This window comes from Cnephaeus nilssonii (genome assembly GCF_951640355.1).
Source record: "Cnephaeus nilssonii genome assembly, chromosome: 2".
In the NCBI taxonomy this organism is placed as follows: domain Eukaryota; kingdom Metazoa; phylum Chordata; class Mammalia; order Chiroptera; family Vespertilionidae; genus Cnephaeus; species Cnephaeus nilssonii.
The window spans coordinates 14327606-14342637 of record NC_137073.1 but is presented as its reverse complement, the minus strand read 5'-3'; the positions used below and the strand labels follow the sequence as shown (position 1 = coordinate 14342637).

The 15032-nt window shown below is 61.4% G+C and overlaps 5 protein-coding genes across 12 annotated transcripts in view; 3 read left to right on the top strand and 2 right to left on the bottom strand.

Moving 5' to 3' along the window:
* The first annotated feature begins 65 nt into the window (after nucleotides 1-65).
* SPSB3 (splA/ryanodine receptor domain and SOCS box containing 3) lies at nucleotides 66-6520 on the top strand. The gene is made up of 7 exons (XM_079784829.1): nucleotides 66-348; nucleotides 1604-1741; nucleotides 4369-4549; nucleotides 4659-4846; nucleotides 4930-5032; nucleotides 5115-5240; nucleotides 5496-6520. The coding sequence occupies exons 2-7, from the start codon at nucleotides 1616-1618 to the stop codon at nucleotides 5834-5836; spliced, it is 1065 nt and encodes a 354-aa protein (XP_079640955.1). The 5' UTR covers nucleotides 66-348; nucleotides 1604-1615; the 3' UTR covers nucleotides 5837-6520.
* Nucleotides 6093-9891, bottom strand: EME2 (essential meiotic structure-specific endonuclease subunit 2). Of its 2 annotated transcripts, XR_013814224.1 has the most exons (9): nucleotides 9640-9891; nucleotides 9157-9293; nucleotides 8649-8741; nucleotides 7873-7964; nucleotides 7600-7693; nucleotides 7329-7444; nucleotides 6974-7163; nucleotides 6652-6895; nucleotides 6093-6210 (listed from the first exon to the last, which is right to left on the bottom strand). XR_013814224.1 is itself a non-coding variant. In XM_079784820.1 (8 exons), exons 1-8 carry the CDS (start codon nucleotides 9875-9877, stop codon nucleotides 6725-6727), a joined length of 1131 nt encoding a protein of 376 aa, XP_079640946.1. In that variant the 5' UTR covers nucleotides 9878-9891; the 3' UTR covers nucleotides 6582-6724. The 2 variants fall into 2 exon arrangements, 1 of the variants encoding a protein (XP_079640946.1); XM_079784820.1 differs by lacking the exon at nucleotides 6093-6210 and having other exon boundaries at nucleotides 6582-6895.
* Nucleotides 9892-9930: 39 nt separating this feature from the next.
* Nucleotides 9931-11334, top strand: MRPS34 (mitochondrial ribosomal protein S34). The gene is made up of 3 exons (XM_079784861.1): nucleotides 9931-10336; nucleotides 10489-10531; nucleotides 10619-11334. The coding sequence occupies exons 1-3, from the start codon at nucleotides 10016-10018 to the stop codon at nucleotides 10909-10911; spliced, it is 657 nt and encodes a 218-aa protein (XP_079640987.1). The 5' UTR covers nucleotides 9931-10015; the 3' UTR covers nucleotides 10912-11334.
* Nucleotides 11335-11486: 152 nt separating this feature from the next.
* On the top strand, nucleotides 11487-12775 carry NME3 (NME/NM23 nucleoside diphosphate kinase 3). Of its 2 annotated transcripts, none has more exons than XM_079785647.1 (5): nucleotides 11487-11695; nucleotides 11782-11912; nucleotides 12007-12108; nucleotides 12186-12290; nucleotides 12403-12775. In XM_079785647.1, the coding sequence occupies exons 1-5, from the start codon at nucleotides 11650-11652 to the stop codon at nucleotides 12514-12516; spliced, it is 498 nt and encodes a 165-aa protein (XP_079641773.1). In that variant the 5' UTR covers nucleotides 11487-11649; the 3' UTR covers nucleotides 12517-12775. The 2 variants fall into 2 exon arrangements, with proteins under 2 accessions (XP_079641773.1, XP_079641772.1); XM_079785646.1 differs by having other exon boundaries at nucleotides 11510-11695; nucleotides 12186-12298.
* A 36-nt stretch (nucleotides 12776-12811) lies between these two features.
* The window catches only part of MAPK8IP3 (mitogen-activated protein kinase 8 interacting protein 3), a 51851-nt gene continuing 49630 nt past the window's right edge, over nucleotides 12812-15032 (bottom strand). For 3 of the 6 annotated variants that reach the window (XM_079785586.1, XM_079785589.1, XM_079785590.1), the window contains exons 28-31: nucleotides 14931-14969; nucleotides 14600-14779; nucleotides 14345-14494; nucleotides 12812-14267 (exon numbers count right to left, since the gene is read on the bottom strand). In XM_079785586.1, the coding sequence (XP_079641712.1) occupies nucleotides 14146-14267; nucleotides 14345-14494; nucleotides 14600-14779; nucleotides 14931-14969 (491 nt within the window). In that variant the 3' untranslated portion in view covers nucleotides 12812-14145. The remainder of the gene's footprint in view (nucleotides 14268-14344; nucleotides 14495-14599; nucleotides 14780-14930; nucleotides 14970-15032) is intronic. The other 3 variants (XM_079785587.1, XM_079785588.1, XM_079785591.1) reach the window with 2 other exon arrangements.

The following is a 15032-nucleotide window of genomic DNA, read 5'->3' as shown; positions in this document are numbered from 1 at the left end:
TAGGTTGCACAAAGGTTACGCAAGTTCCGGCGCGGACGACGTACTAGAGAGGGACCCACTTCCGTGTCAATGCTGGAGTGTAGGGCCGCCTCCCCAACTCGCCCCTCGGCCCAGGGGCGCGCAGCCTCGTCCCCGACCGCTTAAGATGTGAGCAGTGAGGACACCGAATCAGGACTGACAGGTTCCGCAGCCTCTGGGCAAGAGGCGTCTGCCCGAGCGCCGGACCCGGAGCGCCAGCCTGCGGCTGCACGGCTAGTGCGTTGCGGGGGGCGGGGATTGTTTACGTCTCGCTCTGGAGCGGAAAGTGGGTCACGGCCGCCGGCGGCGCGTGGCGGCGGAGCGGCTCAGGTGAGGGCGGGTGCGTCCGCGCCTCCCGACCCGCCCGGTTCGGGGCCCTGCGGGACCGCCGGCGGTGAGGCCCGGCCGCGCATTTGTTCCCGCGGGCGGCGCCGGGGCCCGGGCGGGCGGAAGCCGGCGGGCTGCCCCGCACAGTAGGCCGGCCGCGCAGCGGGGGGAGGAGCCGCGGCACCGCCCGAAACTGAAATTAGTAAGAGGCTCCCCGCTTCGAGGCTGGGGACGGTCTCGTGGGCCGGTCACTTCGCGTGCTTCGCGGGTCGCCCACTGAGCGCTGCAGACGCAGCGGATGGTGACCAGGCCGGCCGACTGGCGCCGGCTGCAGAACTGGCTCGGACCGGCAGGTGAAGGAGCCGTGCGGTGGCCTTGCTGGAGGGAGGGGAATCTGGTTCTACAGACGGCGCTCCCAAACCTAGAAAGCAGTGCCTGCGTTCATTCACCGACGGCGCCGGCCTGTGCCTGCCGGAGTCCTCACTGGGGGACAGGTCCTGTCCTCCTGGAGACTTCATTCCTGGGAGAACTAGGCAGTAGATAATCATAGAAATCGAGATGTGACTGTAAGTCGGCTACGGAAACAGCCAAAGAGGGGAGGGGAAGGCATTCCGGGCAAAGGGCAGGGAAGAGCTAGCAACTGGGACATGGCCACTGAATTGGAGAGGCACAGCAGAACTTGATAGGCTTTGCCTTTTATCCTTAGAACAATGGTAATCCCTGAAGAGTGATAAGATTTAACATTTGCTTGAAGTTTCAAAAACAGCTTGGCTGTGTAGGGAGTGGAGTGGCTGGGGTGGGACTGGCCCTATGGAGCTGGTGTGGGGAAGGAGGAAGTCGGGTGGAGGGTGAATGCTATGAGTCTGGCATGAGGAACCGAGAGGTTGGAGATGCCATTTGTCAAACAACAATGGAGGAGGAGCCAGGTGAGGTTTGAGATGCCTGAGGACATACAGGCGGCCCAGCTGGGTTCCCTAGGCTGAGCTGAAAGCGGGACTGAGATAGGCATTTGAGAGTCATGGGTGTCTGGATGGCTTTTCACACACTCTACGTAGGGTTTATCAAGATGCTTGGACACTGGAGTGAGGTAGGAGCTTCTGAGGCAAGTTCTGGAGCCCCAGTTTAGCACCATGTGGCTCACAAAATGCTCCACCTTTAGGGGGATGTGGCACAGCCAGCCCCGTCCAAATGCAGGGGTTGTTGGGAGACCTTCCAGTATGCCAGATGTTTCCTTTGCTCAGAACCTGTTTTCTTTCAGATCCTGTCCACCATGGCCAGGCGCCCCCGGAGCAGCAGAGCATGGCATTTTGTCCTGAGTGCAGCCCACCGAGACGCAGATGCCCGGGCCATGGCTCTGGCAGGGACCACTAACTGGGGCTATGACTCTGATGGGCAGGTAGGTGGGTACTGCTGGATTAAGGTGCGGAGACCCTGGAGGCAGGTCTCCCCCTACCCTCCGCAAGAAGGCCCCCCAAGGACAGGGACAGTAGGACCCTGCTGCTCACCCTGGGTTTACCCTGGTTAAGGATCCACATGGCCCTGGGGTGGCAGGACCTCAGGATAGATTACCCCATTCCTCTCTGTACACTTTCCGCTGAAGAGGGTGGCAGTTGGTTCTTTGGTCGGTTCATTCAACAGAATATCTCCATTCCATTTCTTATAACCAGTCTCCAAAGGTAGCTGTTGGCTAACTCCATTGCATCCTCTGGGCGGTTCCCCTGCCAGTACAGATACGTGCTCTGTCTTTGTGTACGTGCATGTGAAACGATCTTTAGTCTTGAAGACCACAATTCTTGCGCCTTCTCCCTCTCAATTGCTCCCAAGTTCAGGTTGGAGCAGCAGCTCAGCTGTTTGTCTCAGTGCAAGCTGCCTGGTGTACCTGAGGGCTCTGCAGCCAGAGGCTGGCTGTACGGACCCTGGGAGCAGCTGAGCTGTGTGGCTTTTGTGCCCACTTCAGGGAGTGGTGGGAAATAGATTTTCAGTCATCTTCCAGAATCTCTTGGACAAGAGCAAGGGGTTGGCCCTGCCCTGAGTCACCTCCACTGCTTCCTGCTGAGGTGATCTTTAGGTGACCTGTCTGTGCTATCGCAGGCACTCGGCATGTTTCCGTGGCTCAGCCAGGCATCCTGGGGATAGTGGGTGGGCAGCTCTCCTCCCTTGAGTGAGGGCAGCTAAGCCTTGTGGAACTGCCAGGCCTTCACAGAGAATTAGAGGTGGTTGTTCTGAATTGACAGCATCCTGGGGGTCTCCCCAAAATTGCTGCTCAGGCCGGCAAGGTCCTGGCCTGCATTCCTGTCTCTTCCCAGCTCCTGTCCTGGCCATGTGGCCTGGAGCAGTCTGTTTTCCTGTGTCTGTCCCTCCCTCACTGGCTCATCACTCTGGGATGCAGGCAGTGTTGGGGGGCCGGGGTACAAGTGTTTGACACATGCTTGCGTGCAGCCAGCCCCGTCACCTAATTGGCCTGGAGTATTTGTGTGGGTGAGCAGCTGGGTGTGTCACCTTGGCATCCTTGAAGGCTAAACACACACCACCCTTCCCTTCTGGCTTGCCGAGGGGCTGGGTCTGCCCTGCCCAGGTTGACCTTCAGGCCTTCGGTCCTGAGGTCTGCCCTCCTGGCTGCTGACTCTGGGAAGGGGGTTGCCTATGGCTGGCAGTGTGCCTGCCTTGGCTTTTGGGAGATCACTGTTCCTTGATAGTGGGGTGATTTGGGCCTGCCTCCAGCCTCCTTTCTGGGGCTGTCTCTGACCGGTTCAACCCTCTTAGCTCAGTCTCTGCAGTTGATTTATGAGCTCCTGCGTGGGCCTTGGGTAGAATAGGAGACAAGGACGAGGCTCTTCCCCTGTAGAGCTTCCGTTTTGGTGGGAGGAGTCAGAGCAACAGGACAGAGGAGACTATCAGGAGCAGGTGAGGAGGAAGAGGACTCAGGAGGGAGGGCCAGAAGAGCCTCTTTGAAGTGATATCTGAAAGCTGCCATCCAGGGGCAAAGAGATCTCCCCCATGACAGGTGAGGGAAGAGGGGAGGGACCAGGGCAGGTGAGCTCTGATGGGGTATGTGGGCTTCATTCTCAGGGTGGCATGATCTGCCTAGATCTGAGCAAGGTCACTGGGCTGCTTTGCAAAGGGTTTCAAGGAGGCAAGAGGAATACCCGGGGTGGAGGCTGGAGCCTAACCAGGATCCTGAGCCAACCCAAGAAGGCTGACAGAGCAGGAAGGCAGAGGCTGGCTGCATCCTCTGGGCCCTGGGCAATGAGACCACGGTGGGCCTGGGGTCCAGTCACGGCAGATACCCAGAGAGGCCTGTGTGGCTTCAGAGCAGGAACGACTAGGTGCACAGAGCATCTCTTGCTGGCTTCCGGGAGAGGGTGGGTCAGCAGTTGCTAGAACCTGACCAGCTCAGCCCGGGATCAAGCCCAGGACCGAGCCCCTCAGGTAGACAGCCAGGCCCCCACTGAATGTTTTCCTACCACAGAAGTTTGCAGCAGCTTGAAACCCCTGGGCTCCTTAGGGCTCTGGGCTAGGGGTTAAGAACCACCTGTTGCAGGGATGATAAAGGCGCTGCAGTCAGGAATGTGTGCCGACGCTACCACAGCCCAGCTGCTGTCTGTGGGGAGACCCAGGCTTCAGTAGGTCTTTGCCAAGGGGCTCCCCTTCTTCCGGCCATCCTGGATGGGGCCAGCTTACCCACGATCTAGAAACTGCCTGGAGAACGATGGCCAAGCAGATAGCACTGCTGTGGGCTCAGCAGTGCCTGGGCCCCCAGGCCCCCTTGGCTGTGTAGAAATGGGGTTGGCCTTTAAGCCCACTCTCAGGAACCCAGCAGCATGGTAGGCCCTCCCCAGTACCTGAGCCAGGAGGTGTCCAGGGTCACTCGGGGGGCACTGTAGAAGTGTGGTCCAGCTGTGCCCTTGGGACCTGGGGAATCCCTTTGAGGCTAAATTTGGGGCATCAGCAGTTCACCCATTGGCTTAAGATGGGTGTTGGGCAGAAGCACAGTAGGGGGAACAGCCTGCCCTTTTTTCTCAGCACAGTGACTCTGACTCTGACCCTGAGTACTCGTCCCTGCCAGCATCCATCCCCAGTGCTGTGCCTGTGACGGGTGAGTCCTTCTGCAACTGTGATAATCAGAGCGAGGCCGCCTTCTGCAGCAGCCTGCACACAGCGGCGCACCGGGGCAAGGACTGCCGCTGTGGGGAGGAAGATGAGTGTAAGTGCCTGGCGTGGGGTCACTGGGCTTGCTGGGGCAGATCTCTAGGCCAGATGAGGACCCAGCAGGGGTTCAAGAGACTACCCCAACCTGGCCTTTCCTCTCCTAGATTTTGATTGGGTCTGGGATGACTTGAATAAGTCCTCAGCCACCCTGCTGAGCTGTGACAACCGGAAGGTCAACTTCCATGTGGAGTACAGCTGCGGCACAGCAGCCATCCGCGGCACCAAGGAACTAGGGGAGGGGCAGCACTTCTGGGAGATCAAGATGACCTCACCGGTCTATGGCACGGATATGGTAAGTGGCAGGCAGGGCTGTGGGGGAGGAGCACTGCTGGTGCCCTGGCCCCGGCCCCCCTCTGCCTGGCCTGTTGTCTCCAGATGGTGGGCATTGGGACGTCGGATGTGGACCTGGACAAGTACCACCACACATTCTGCAGCCTGCTCGGCAGGGATGAGGACAGCTGGGGCCTCTCCTACACAGGTCTGTGGAGCCCCTTAGGGCAGGCATGCTGGGAGGGGCCCCCAGACATCAGGCTAACCCCTCCCCTCCTGCTGCCCCCTAGGGCTCCTCCACCACAAAGGTGACAAGACAAGCTTCTCCTCGCGGTTCGGCCAGGGCTCCATCATTGGCGTGCACCTGGACACCTGGCATGGGACATTGACCTTCTTTAAGAACAGGAAGTGCATAGGTGAGGGTGTCCAGGATCCCAGGGGAGACAAAGGCCTGTGGGGTGTGGCTGCTACTGAGGTCCTGTAGGAGGCAGAGACGGGCCCAGGCTGAGTGGCCCCAAGGCTTCCCAAAAAGATATCCTTGAAAGAAGCCTGAGGTCCCAGGGTCTCCAGAAGGTGGGGCAGCACGAGGGCCGCCTTAGTCATCTCGGGAGGAAGTTCAAAGGATGGCTAAGCGCCCTCCTGGCCCAGGATTCAGGTTGTGCTCCCTCTAGGTGTGGCAGCCACGAAGCTGCAGAACAGGAAGTTCTATCCAATGGTGTGCTCCACGGCGGCCAAGAGCAGCATGAAGGTCATCCGCTCCTGTGCCAGCGCCACCTCCCTGCAGTACCTGTGTTGCCACCGCCTGCGCCAGCTGCGACCCAACTCTGGGGACACACTTGAGGGCCTGCCCCTGCCACCTGGCCTCAAGCAGGTGCTACAAAACAAGCTGGGCTGGGTCCTGAGCATGAGCTGTGGCCACCACAAGGCCCCTATGCCCTCACCCAAGGCCACTGTCAGTCCCAACAGCCCAGAGACCCGGCGCTGCCAGAGAAAACGCTGCCGAAGGACCTAACTTATTTTCCAATGAAAACTGCCTTCTGAGGCTAGGACAGCATTTTCTCCATCCTTTCCCTCAGGCCATGCTCCAGAGTAACAGGAGAGGGAGGAGTTGGGCCAAGCAAGGTCTGTCTGAACTGTCCCCCTGCCGTCAGAGGCTAGTCAGGCCTTGCCACAGGTTCAGATCCTGAGATCAGAACTGAATCCATCCGTTTCCTGTGCGGGGTATGGCAGTGGCCACCCCAGCTCTTCTGGACCGAGTCTGCTGGCCTGGAGGCTGTGGTCTGTGGCCTCATCAGATGTCACCTTTCCTGGAGCTGCCAGCCTCCGGGGACCTTGGGTTTGTCCTCACTTGCTTTGCATGTTGTCAGTTGTTCCTCCTGTCTGAGACTGAAAGATCGTAATAAACTCTGAGTTTATACCTAACACCTCCATAGTGGTAGCATTAAAAGGAGTCCATATCAGGACCTTTTCTCCCATGGTTCTGGGTGTGTCGCAACACCCTTGGGGAAGAGGCAGCCTGGCTCTTTTCTCCCTTCTCTCCGAAGGTGCCACCCCCAAGCCTCCAGGTGACTGGTGCATGTCCCCCAGCAGGGACTTCGGTGCCACTCAACCCTTCCTGCTGTCCCAGTTGGCCCCAGGCCTGCAGCCAGTGTGTGCAGGGCCCTGCCCCATCTTCCAGCCCCACATGGAGTTTCCTCTTCTGCTCATCGCTACCCAAAGCCTTTCCTCTACCCGTGCCCCCCCCCCCCCCCCGCGGGTTCAGACCTGGCTGAGCCCCTCCCCAGGCTGAGGGACAGTTGTGCTGGGTGACTGCTCTCCTCCCCCCACCCCTTCGGTTTCTGGTCTCTCCCTTGTTGCAGTGCCTTCTGTTCAGTTTGTCGATGGGAGAAGGCCCTGCGTGTCAGGAGCGCAGATCCAGCAGGAGGTCAGGGTTGGTGGAGGTCAGGAAGAGGCAGATGCGCCGGGAAAGGTCAGGCCCCACCCTTCGGGGCCGAGCGCCTTCTTCCACCTTCACGGGGAGATCAGCCAGGAGGGCCAGGCGCTCTTGGTCAGTGCCGCAGGCCGAGTACGCCTAGGGCAGGCACAGGGATGAGCAGGGCAGGCCTCGGGGACCTGGCCTCCATGTCTGGGAGTCTAGGAGGGGGCTCACCTGCTGCAGAAGGCGGGGGGAAGGGAAGGCAGTGACAACAGCATCAGCCACAGCCGGGCTGACTCGGTTGAACTGCCTAATCTGTCGCCACCAGGCCCCCCGAAGCCCTGTGCCATCTCTTGTCACGCGCTCGCCTGCCACCCAGCGCCCAGCTGTGCAGAAGGAAAAGGTCCCGGACTCTTGGAACTGCCTGATGGGGAGAGTACAGGAAGGTTTCTAGAGGCTTCATCTCTCCTGACCACCCAGTCCCCCAGCTCAGCCCTCTGGCCTTAAGAGGCTCGGGAAGTACCACCCCTCCAGGTGTTCCTGTTAACACTCCCAGTAGCAGCCACCAGCTGAAGTGGGGGTCACGCACTTGAAGGGGCGCTGGGCGAGGGCCTTGGTGAAGGCGCACACGTGCTGACTCAGCTCCTGCCAGGAGGCCACCAGCAACACATCCAGGTTTGCCCAGAGCTGCAGGAGCACCAGGGCCTGAGGAGGACACAAGCCCATGAGGACGGGTCAGAGGAAGACACCTGAGACAAGCCGCACATGCCACCCTGGGACCAACACCCAGGTGCTGGGCCTCAGAGACCAGCCTGTCAGGGCCAAGGCCAACCACCTCTCCCAACCTGCCCTGTCCTCACCTCCTCCACTTCAGGCCAGCCGACCGCCACCTGGGCACGGGCTACCCCTGGACACTCTGGCTGCTGCATCTCCTGGGCCTGGGGCTGGTGAGACCTGAACAGAGGTGACTGTCCCTCCAGCTCCCCACATCCCATTGGTCCCACCCTCCTTGAGTTCTGCTTCCTCCATAGCCCACCCAAGGGAGGGGTTGAGCAGCCCCAGAGCTACCTTGATCCTTTCCCTGAACTCCCCCACCCAGCCAGGCCTGCTAAGGGTGTGAGGGTGACTGGTACCACAGGTAGGCATCCAGCCCGATGACAGCCAGGTGAAGGCAGGTGGGGCTCTCAGGAGAGATCCAGGGCACTGAACAGGCTGGGCCACAGATCTGCAAGCCAAGAAGGTTTACCACCCCTGTTCCTTGGGGCTGTGGTAGGCGGGGCTCACCAGACCACTGCCAGTTTGCAGAAAGAAGGAGAGCAAGAACCACCCCGTGGTGCTGGGCGGAGACTGGAGCACACTTCCTCTGCCCTGCCAGCTCTTTAGAAAACCAGCTGTGTGCCTCTCATGAGGTCAAGGGGACCTACGAAAGCCCCCAGGCATGTCCCAGATAAAAGTCCCCATTCCCACTCTGGGTCCACTCTGCATCCCAGCCTGGCATTTGCCTGGCAGTAGGTACTTGATAAATGCTGAACCTCAGGCAGAGGGTCTAACCTAACGACCCTCTGGCACAAACATCAGCTGAGCAGTCCCTATTGCTCCTTCAGCCAGGTGGGGTCTGGGCTGTTGGATCTCATAGCTGGACTGCACAGCCAACTCGCAGCCCAAGTCCCCAGGCCCCCTCTTACCAGTTCCCCATTTCTGGCTTCTGACTCTCCAGAGGGCCCTCATCCTTCTCCCCTCTAGAAGAAGCTGTGGCTCCTGCCTGCTCCCAGGCCAAGAGCCCAGCTGGCTTCCCTCATCTCATTCACATCTAGGCTGCTGAACAGAGAGGAGCCCCAGCCCACTGCATGCCCTCTCCAGCCCTTCTGTCCTTGATCAGGACTGGCAGAACAGCACACCCTCCAAGCACCTGGGTCAGCTGGAAGACACCCTGCAGAAACTCCTCAGGCTCCAGCAGCAGCAGAAGTTCCTGCTCACCCGCAGCCCACACTTCAGGAGGCACCTACAGGGATATTCAGGGGTACTGCTGCTCATCCTCAGCCTCAAGTGTCCCAGGGCCTTGGCACGGGCAGCACAGTACCTTGAGGCTCATGGCCACAGGCAAGCGCCCATGCCCACAAAGATCTACAGAAGCCAATGTGATCTACCACGGCCAAGACCAGCCCTGGTCCATAGGGCCGGCAGGAGCATGACCACAGCATCAATGGGGAACATTCCTCAGCACCAGATGAGTTCAGACCCTGGACTCAGGCCTGCAACTGACCATTGTAGTGGCTTGGGCATCACCCACTCAGCATTCCCCATTCTTAGCTTATGTGCATGATTACAGCAACTGCCTCATGAAATCACAGAGGTAAAACACCCAACCCAGGGCCGCGCTATGTAAACCCTGGAAATGAGGCTGCTGGGGCACTCACACTGCAGGGGCAAGGTTCTGGCTTCACTCTGCTCCACCTGAGGCTCCGGGCGGGGCGCTGGGGCTCGATGTGGTACTCACAGCCCAGGGAGCCCAAGGCCTCCATCAGGATGTCAGCACCAGCATCTTCCAGGATGGCTAGGGTGAGCGGAAGAGACAGCTGTCATTCCTTTCCCTCCACGTGAGGATGCTACTCACAGCAGACCCCCAGCCTGGGCGGCGTATTAAAAACACACTGATTCTGCCGGCTCTTGGAGCCAGCTCCAAGAGCGCAATTGGGTCCAGTTCCCAGAATCTTTTAGTCAAGCTCCCCAGTTGGAAAGCCGGCGCCAATTCTTGGCCAAGAGGCGGCCTTGACAGATGCCCCTCTCACCCCGCAGTGGGCCGGGGATAACCTCCCAGTGATTAAGAGGAGCTTCCAAAACCCAAGTTCCAGCCGAAGTGCTGCTTCTCCCAGGACACCTGCCCTCGCCCTCGGGCGCACCTGGGTCCACGAGCACCGCCAGGCGCCGCAGTGCCTGCTTGGGCCGCAGCAGCCGCAGCGCCTCGGCCGCCGCTCTGCGCTTCTCCGCCGGGTCCCGGGCCCTCCCGGCGGCCTCTGAGTCGGCTTCCGCGCCGACAGGCCCCTCAGTGTCCGAGTCCGAGATCTCCCAGGTCGTGGGCCGCCGCTGTCCCCGGCCCCGACACGAGCGCCTGACCCTCCCGGACCCAACCTTCGCCATAGCCCGCCCGGCCTCTCCGCTTCCGGTCGCGTCCGGACGCCTTTGTAGGGAACACCAGCCGCTTCCGGCGGCGGGCGGGCTTAGCGAAGCGCGGCCGGGCTGCTGCTTACAACCAAAGCGGGTAGGCACGGGCAGGCCATGGCGCGCAAGAAGGTGCGGCCGCGGCTGATCGCCGAGCTGGCCCGCCGTGTGCGGGCCATACGCGAGCGACGGGAGCGGCCGCGCGACTCACAGCTCTATGCCCTGGACTACGAGACGCTGACGCGGCCTTACTCGGGCCGCCGGCTGCCCATGCGGGCCTGGGCGGACGTGCGCCGCGAAAGCCGCCTCCTGCAGCTGCTCAGCCGCCTCCCGTTCTTCGGCCTGGGCCGCCTAGTCACGCGCAAGTCCTGGCTGTGGCAGCACGACGAACCGTGCTACTGGCGCCTCACGCGTGTCCGGCCGGACTACACGGCGCAGGTGCGTGTGCCCGTCCTCACCTTCCCGCTCCCGAGCTCGCAGGGCAGCACTGTTTCCCTTACGCGCGGCGTTGTGGGATGGGGTCTCCTGCGTGCTGCTCTCTGGGGACAAGAAAGCTTTGTGAGCTGACCCCCTCCCTATTTGCTTTGCAGAACTTGGACCATGGTAGGGCCTGGGGCATCCTGACCTTCAAAGGTAAGGAGTCGGAGACCGGCTAGGGTGGCTGCTGGCAACAGACCGTTCCGCAAGTGTGTGCAGTAAACCCCGCCCTTCTTTCCCCAGGAAAGACGGAGAGTGAGGCCCGGGAGATCGAACACCCCATGCACCACGACTGGCGGCTGGTGCCCAAGCACGAGGAGGAGGCCTTCACCGCTTTCACGCCGACGCCAGAGGACACCCTGCGCTCCGTGCCCTACCCGCCGCTGCTTCGGGCCATGATTCTGGCAGAGCGACAGAAAAATGGGGACACCAGCACCGAGGAGCCCATGCTGAATCTGGAGAGAGTCCCTATTGAACCCTGGGACTACCCTGAGAAACAAGAGGCCAAGAAAAGGGCCAAAGGCACTCCTGTCTGAAATGCCAGAACTAAAGGGTGTAAGGCAGTGGGTACCGTTTTGGTGAATTAAAGTGTCTGTGTTACTCCTGAGTCAGCTCCCTGGGACCTCCGTGACTTTTCTGAGACTGCACGGAACAGAGTGGCGCCAGACCCCGCACCTGTGTCTTTCTCTGTCCCTGTTCTCCAAACCCAAACCTGACCGAGGGATTGTGGTTTCTTCGAGTGTTGGGAGAAAAAGACTGACACCGTGGTTTAAGTGTCAGGTGGATGGTGGTGGTTTCTTCTGGTTTGGAGTGGTGGGTGGGGGCCACGCAGGAGGCAGCTGCTGGGGGAAAGCTGAAAGCAGCGGGGCTTCCGGTGTGGAGCCCCAGCGCTGGCACCTGTCATTTCCAGGTGGCATCCCTCTCCCATTATGCGTTGCTTCAGCCAGGACCGAAGCTTGAGAGCCAATAAAGGCAAATAAAGCAGCCGGGTTGTGGTTTCTTCGAGTTTGGGTTGGGTTGTCTGCAGGAGTGTGGGGAGAAAAAGATCGACACTGTGGTGTACCTAGTCTGGTGGGTGGGGAGGCGGGAGCGGATTGCGGTTGGTTCAGACGTAGCTGTCCCAGGGTCCCCTGTTGGGCGTGGACCTGAGGCCCAGCTTCACTGCTTCGCCGCTCCAGGAGGCCGGCACCAGGCGGGGTCGGGCCGCGGCCCCTTTAAGCGCTGGCCCCACCCCCAACCCGGGTCCGCGCTTCACTCCAGCTGCCGGCGCCATCATGATCTGCTTGGTGTTGACCATCTTCGCCAACTTATTCCCGGCGGGTAAGCAGCGGCCGGGCAGGGGGCCAGGCCGGGTGGGGACGGGCTGCGGCCGGGCTGACGCGCGCCGCCGCCTCGCGGTCCCGCAGCCCGCGCCGGTGTCCATGAGCGCACCTTCCTGGCCGTGAAGCCCGACGGCGTGCAGCGGCGGCTCGTGGGCGAGATCGTGCAGCGCTTCGAGAGGAAGGGCTTCCAGCTGGTGGCTCTGAAGCTGGTGCAGGTGGGGCGGGGCGCGGGACGGGACGCAGGAGGGGGGGCGGGGGCGGGGGAGACGGCGGCCCTCAGAGCAGCGGCCCCATCCCCTCCGTCCCCAGGCCTCGGAGGAGCTGCTGCGCGAGCACTACGCGGAGCTTCGAGAGCGCCCCTTCTTCGGCCGCCTGGTCAAGTACATGGGCTCGGGGCCCGTGGTGGCCATGGTGAGTGCCGGGCCGGGAGGCGCGCTGACCCCGCGCTGACCTGCGCTCTGACCCGGTGCCACCGACCCTGTCCGTAGGTGTGGCAGGGGCTGGACGTTGTGCGCATCTCACGGGCGCTAATTGGGGCCACAGATCCAGCAGATGCCCCACCCGGCACCGTCCGAGGAGATTTCTGCATCGAGGTTGGCAAGTAAGGCCGGCCCTGGCCCCGGGGACATTGCTATCCCCTTCCGACTACCCCGGCAGGGCTTCGTGCGGCCCCTGCCCGCACTTACTGGCGCCTTTCCCGCGCAGGAATGTGATTCATGGCAGCGACTCTGTGGAGAGTGCTCGCCGAGAGATCGCGCTCTGGTTCAGCCCCAACGAGCTGCTCTGCTGGGAGGACAGCACCGAGCACTGGCTGTATGAGTGACCGCAGGGCACCCGAGGCTGAGCACCCAGGGCCTGAGGACAGGCGTGCTGCAATCGGTGTGGGTGACTTAGCACCCCCCAGGCCCGAGGTGGTGCTCAGAACACCCTCCTGTGGCCGTGTTGACAGCACCCTTTCGGACCTCCAAGAGGACAGGTGGGTCTGCCCAAACATTGGCGCGCACTGTTCAGAGCGGTGGCCCCGGCGCTCAGCTTGGTCCAGCATCTCTTTTTATAATAAACTAAAGAAAACCCTCGTGCTCACGTTGGTTTGGGTTCAGGGACACAGAGGTACCAGGATAAGACGTTTATTACACACACAGCAGATACGTGGGTTGCTTGCAGGGCTAAAGCCTGAGAATATCACCCAGCCCCTTCCCCCAGCTGCATCCACCCAGATAACCCCGTCATTCATGGCCCTGTGGGAACAGACAAGGGACTTGACATACATCACAGTGGAGAGTGGCAGGGTGGTGGGGAGAAGCCTACAGCTGCATGTGACTGCAGTGGTGTCTGGCTGGGCTATGGCATGGCTGCCCAAGATCTGTGCTTCTCTGGTGGGAGGTGCGTGGGCAGCAGGGCCTGGGGCTGCCCTGATCAGTGGTTTTCGGAGCAGGAGTAAGGCCTGGGCCTGGGCAGGTGGGGAAGCAGCAGTCCAGGGCGGTGCCCTTCAAAGCAGGTGGGTGCATGCTCCTAGAGCCAGGGAGGGGGCCCTGTCCTTAGCCCTTAGGGTCTCTGCTGTCAGCCTATCAGTTGCCCTTAAGGGAGAAGGCTACACCACCAGCCCGAGGCACTTAGTAACGTGTCTTGGGAGTTGGGCTCCTTTAAGACTGCTTGGGAGGCAGGCCCTGGAGCACACCTTCTTCCATCACCCTGAGGCTGAGCCTGTATCCTAGTCTCTCCCCCCCCCCAGTTCCTGAGGCTTGGGTCTGCCCTGGCAGCCTGAGAAATCCCACCCTGGGGCCTTCCAGGGGTAGGACTGCAGGGCCTGCTTCTACAAGGCGGGTCTTCTGCCCAGGAAAGAAATGGACACATGGGCTGATGAGGGCTGGCGAGAGCCTGCCACACAGGGTAATCGGGGAACATGAGCACGATGAGGGCATCTGTCTTCTCAAACAGCTGCCCCAGGGAGCCTGCATACATGCTTTCATGCCATTTCCTGGGGTGGCAGGGACAGGGCATGGGGGAACCCAGGGAAGGCTAGTGGCTGGGCCGGCTCCCTTAAGGTCAGACCCCCCCCCCCCCCCCAAGGACAGCAGGCAAAGGCAAGTGGGCCTCGGCAGTGAGGACCCTGCTACCTCCCCTGGTGAGATAAGGGTGCAGGTGGGAGCTCCCTGGGGGCTGTTCACTCCGGAATTCTGCCTTGTTCTGGCCCTCCAGTGCCCTGGGTCTGGATTCTGGACTAGGGGCTGGCCAGGAGCTGCTTGGAAAAGGGTGTCCCCAAAGGCTCTGTCCCTCCCACTTCCCAGCCAGATCCACTTTGCTGCTTGCTGCCCCTGTCAGCTCCCAGGCCGGACCTAAGGTGAAAGCTGCAGGTTGAGAGGTTAGAGGGGCTGGTGGGCTGCCCCACGGGGCAGGGTGGGGCATATGTACATGACGGTGCCAGGTAGGGGCAACAGAGGCCATGCCTCACTCAGGGGAGTAGGACACCTGCCACACGATGATGTGGCTGCGCTCAGCCTTGGACAGCATGGGCTTCACCTGGCTCACGTCCCCTGCACTCTCCTCCGTCTCATCATCCTCCCCGTCGCCTGGGGAGAGAGCAGATGGCTGTGAGGGGCAGCCCCTGCCGAGGAGTCCCTGGGGCCTGAAGGCAGCACCCACTCACCAATGCGGAAGTCAATGTAGCCCTCCCCACCGCTCAGCACCAGCACATTCTTCAGCTTCTGGCCCTCGGCATCTGAGGCAGGGGCGGTAGGCCCGGGGCTCTCAGACGGACTGTCCAGTACACTGCCATTGAGCGTGGCCAACACGTTCCCTGTCATGGGGTACAGGGACCTTAGGAGGACAGCCAGAGCCAACAGGCAGGCTCCTGAAGGGAGGCCACAGGTGCCACCCTGCAGGGAGGGGCCCAGCCACTCACCTGGCACTGAGACAAAGAACTTGACAGCGTCCCGGTGCCCATGGAAGCAGAGCTGAGCCTGCGCCATGGAGCAGTAGGGGATGAAGCTGCTAGCCGATTTGTCGGCGCTGTCGTCGCCGTACACGTGGATGACGCCTCCTGGGCGGGCCCCCTCCCCAGATGTGGGGGACGTCTTGTTGGCTGGTGATAGAGAGGGGCCCGGAGGGGCTGAGCCCATCGACTGGGAGGTTTCCAAGCAGGCGAGGGCAAAGGGGAGGAGCACGCTGTGGGGCCCGCAGGGCATCTTGGGTGGGGGCTTCTTTCTGAGAGCAGGAGGCAGGCGTGGACTTACCTCGGAGCCCCAGGAGCTGGCCTCGGTGCAGAACCACAGCTGGGGGAGGTGAGGGGCAAAGCATGGAGGGGAGAGGAGAGAAGCAGTCACAGGAGGTGCAGG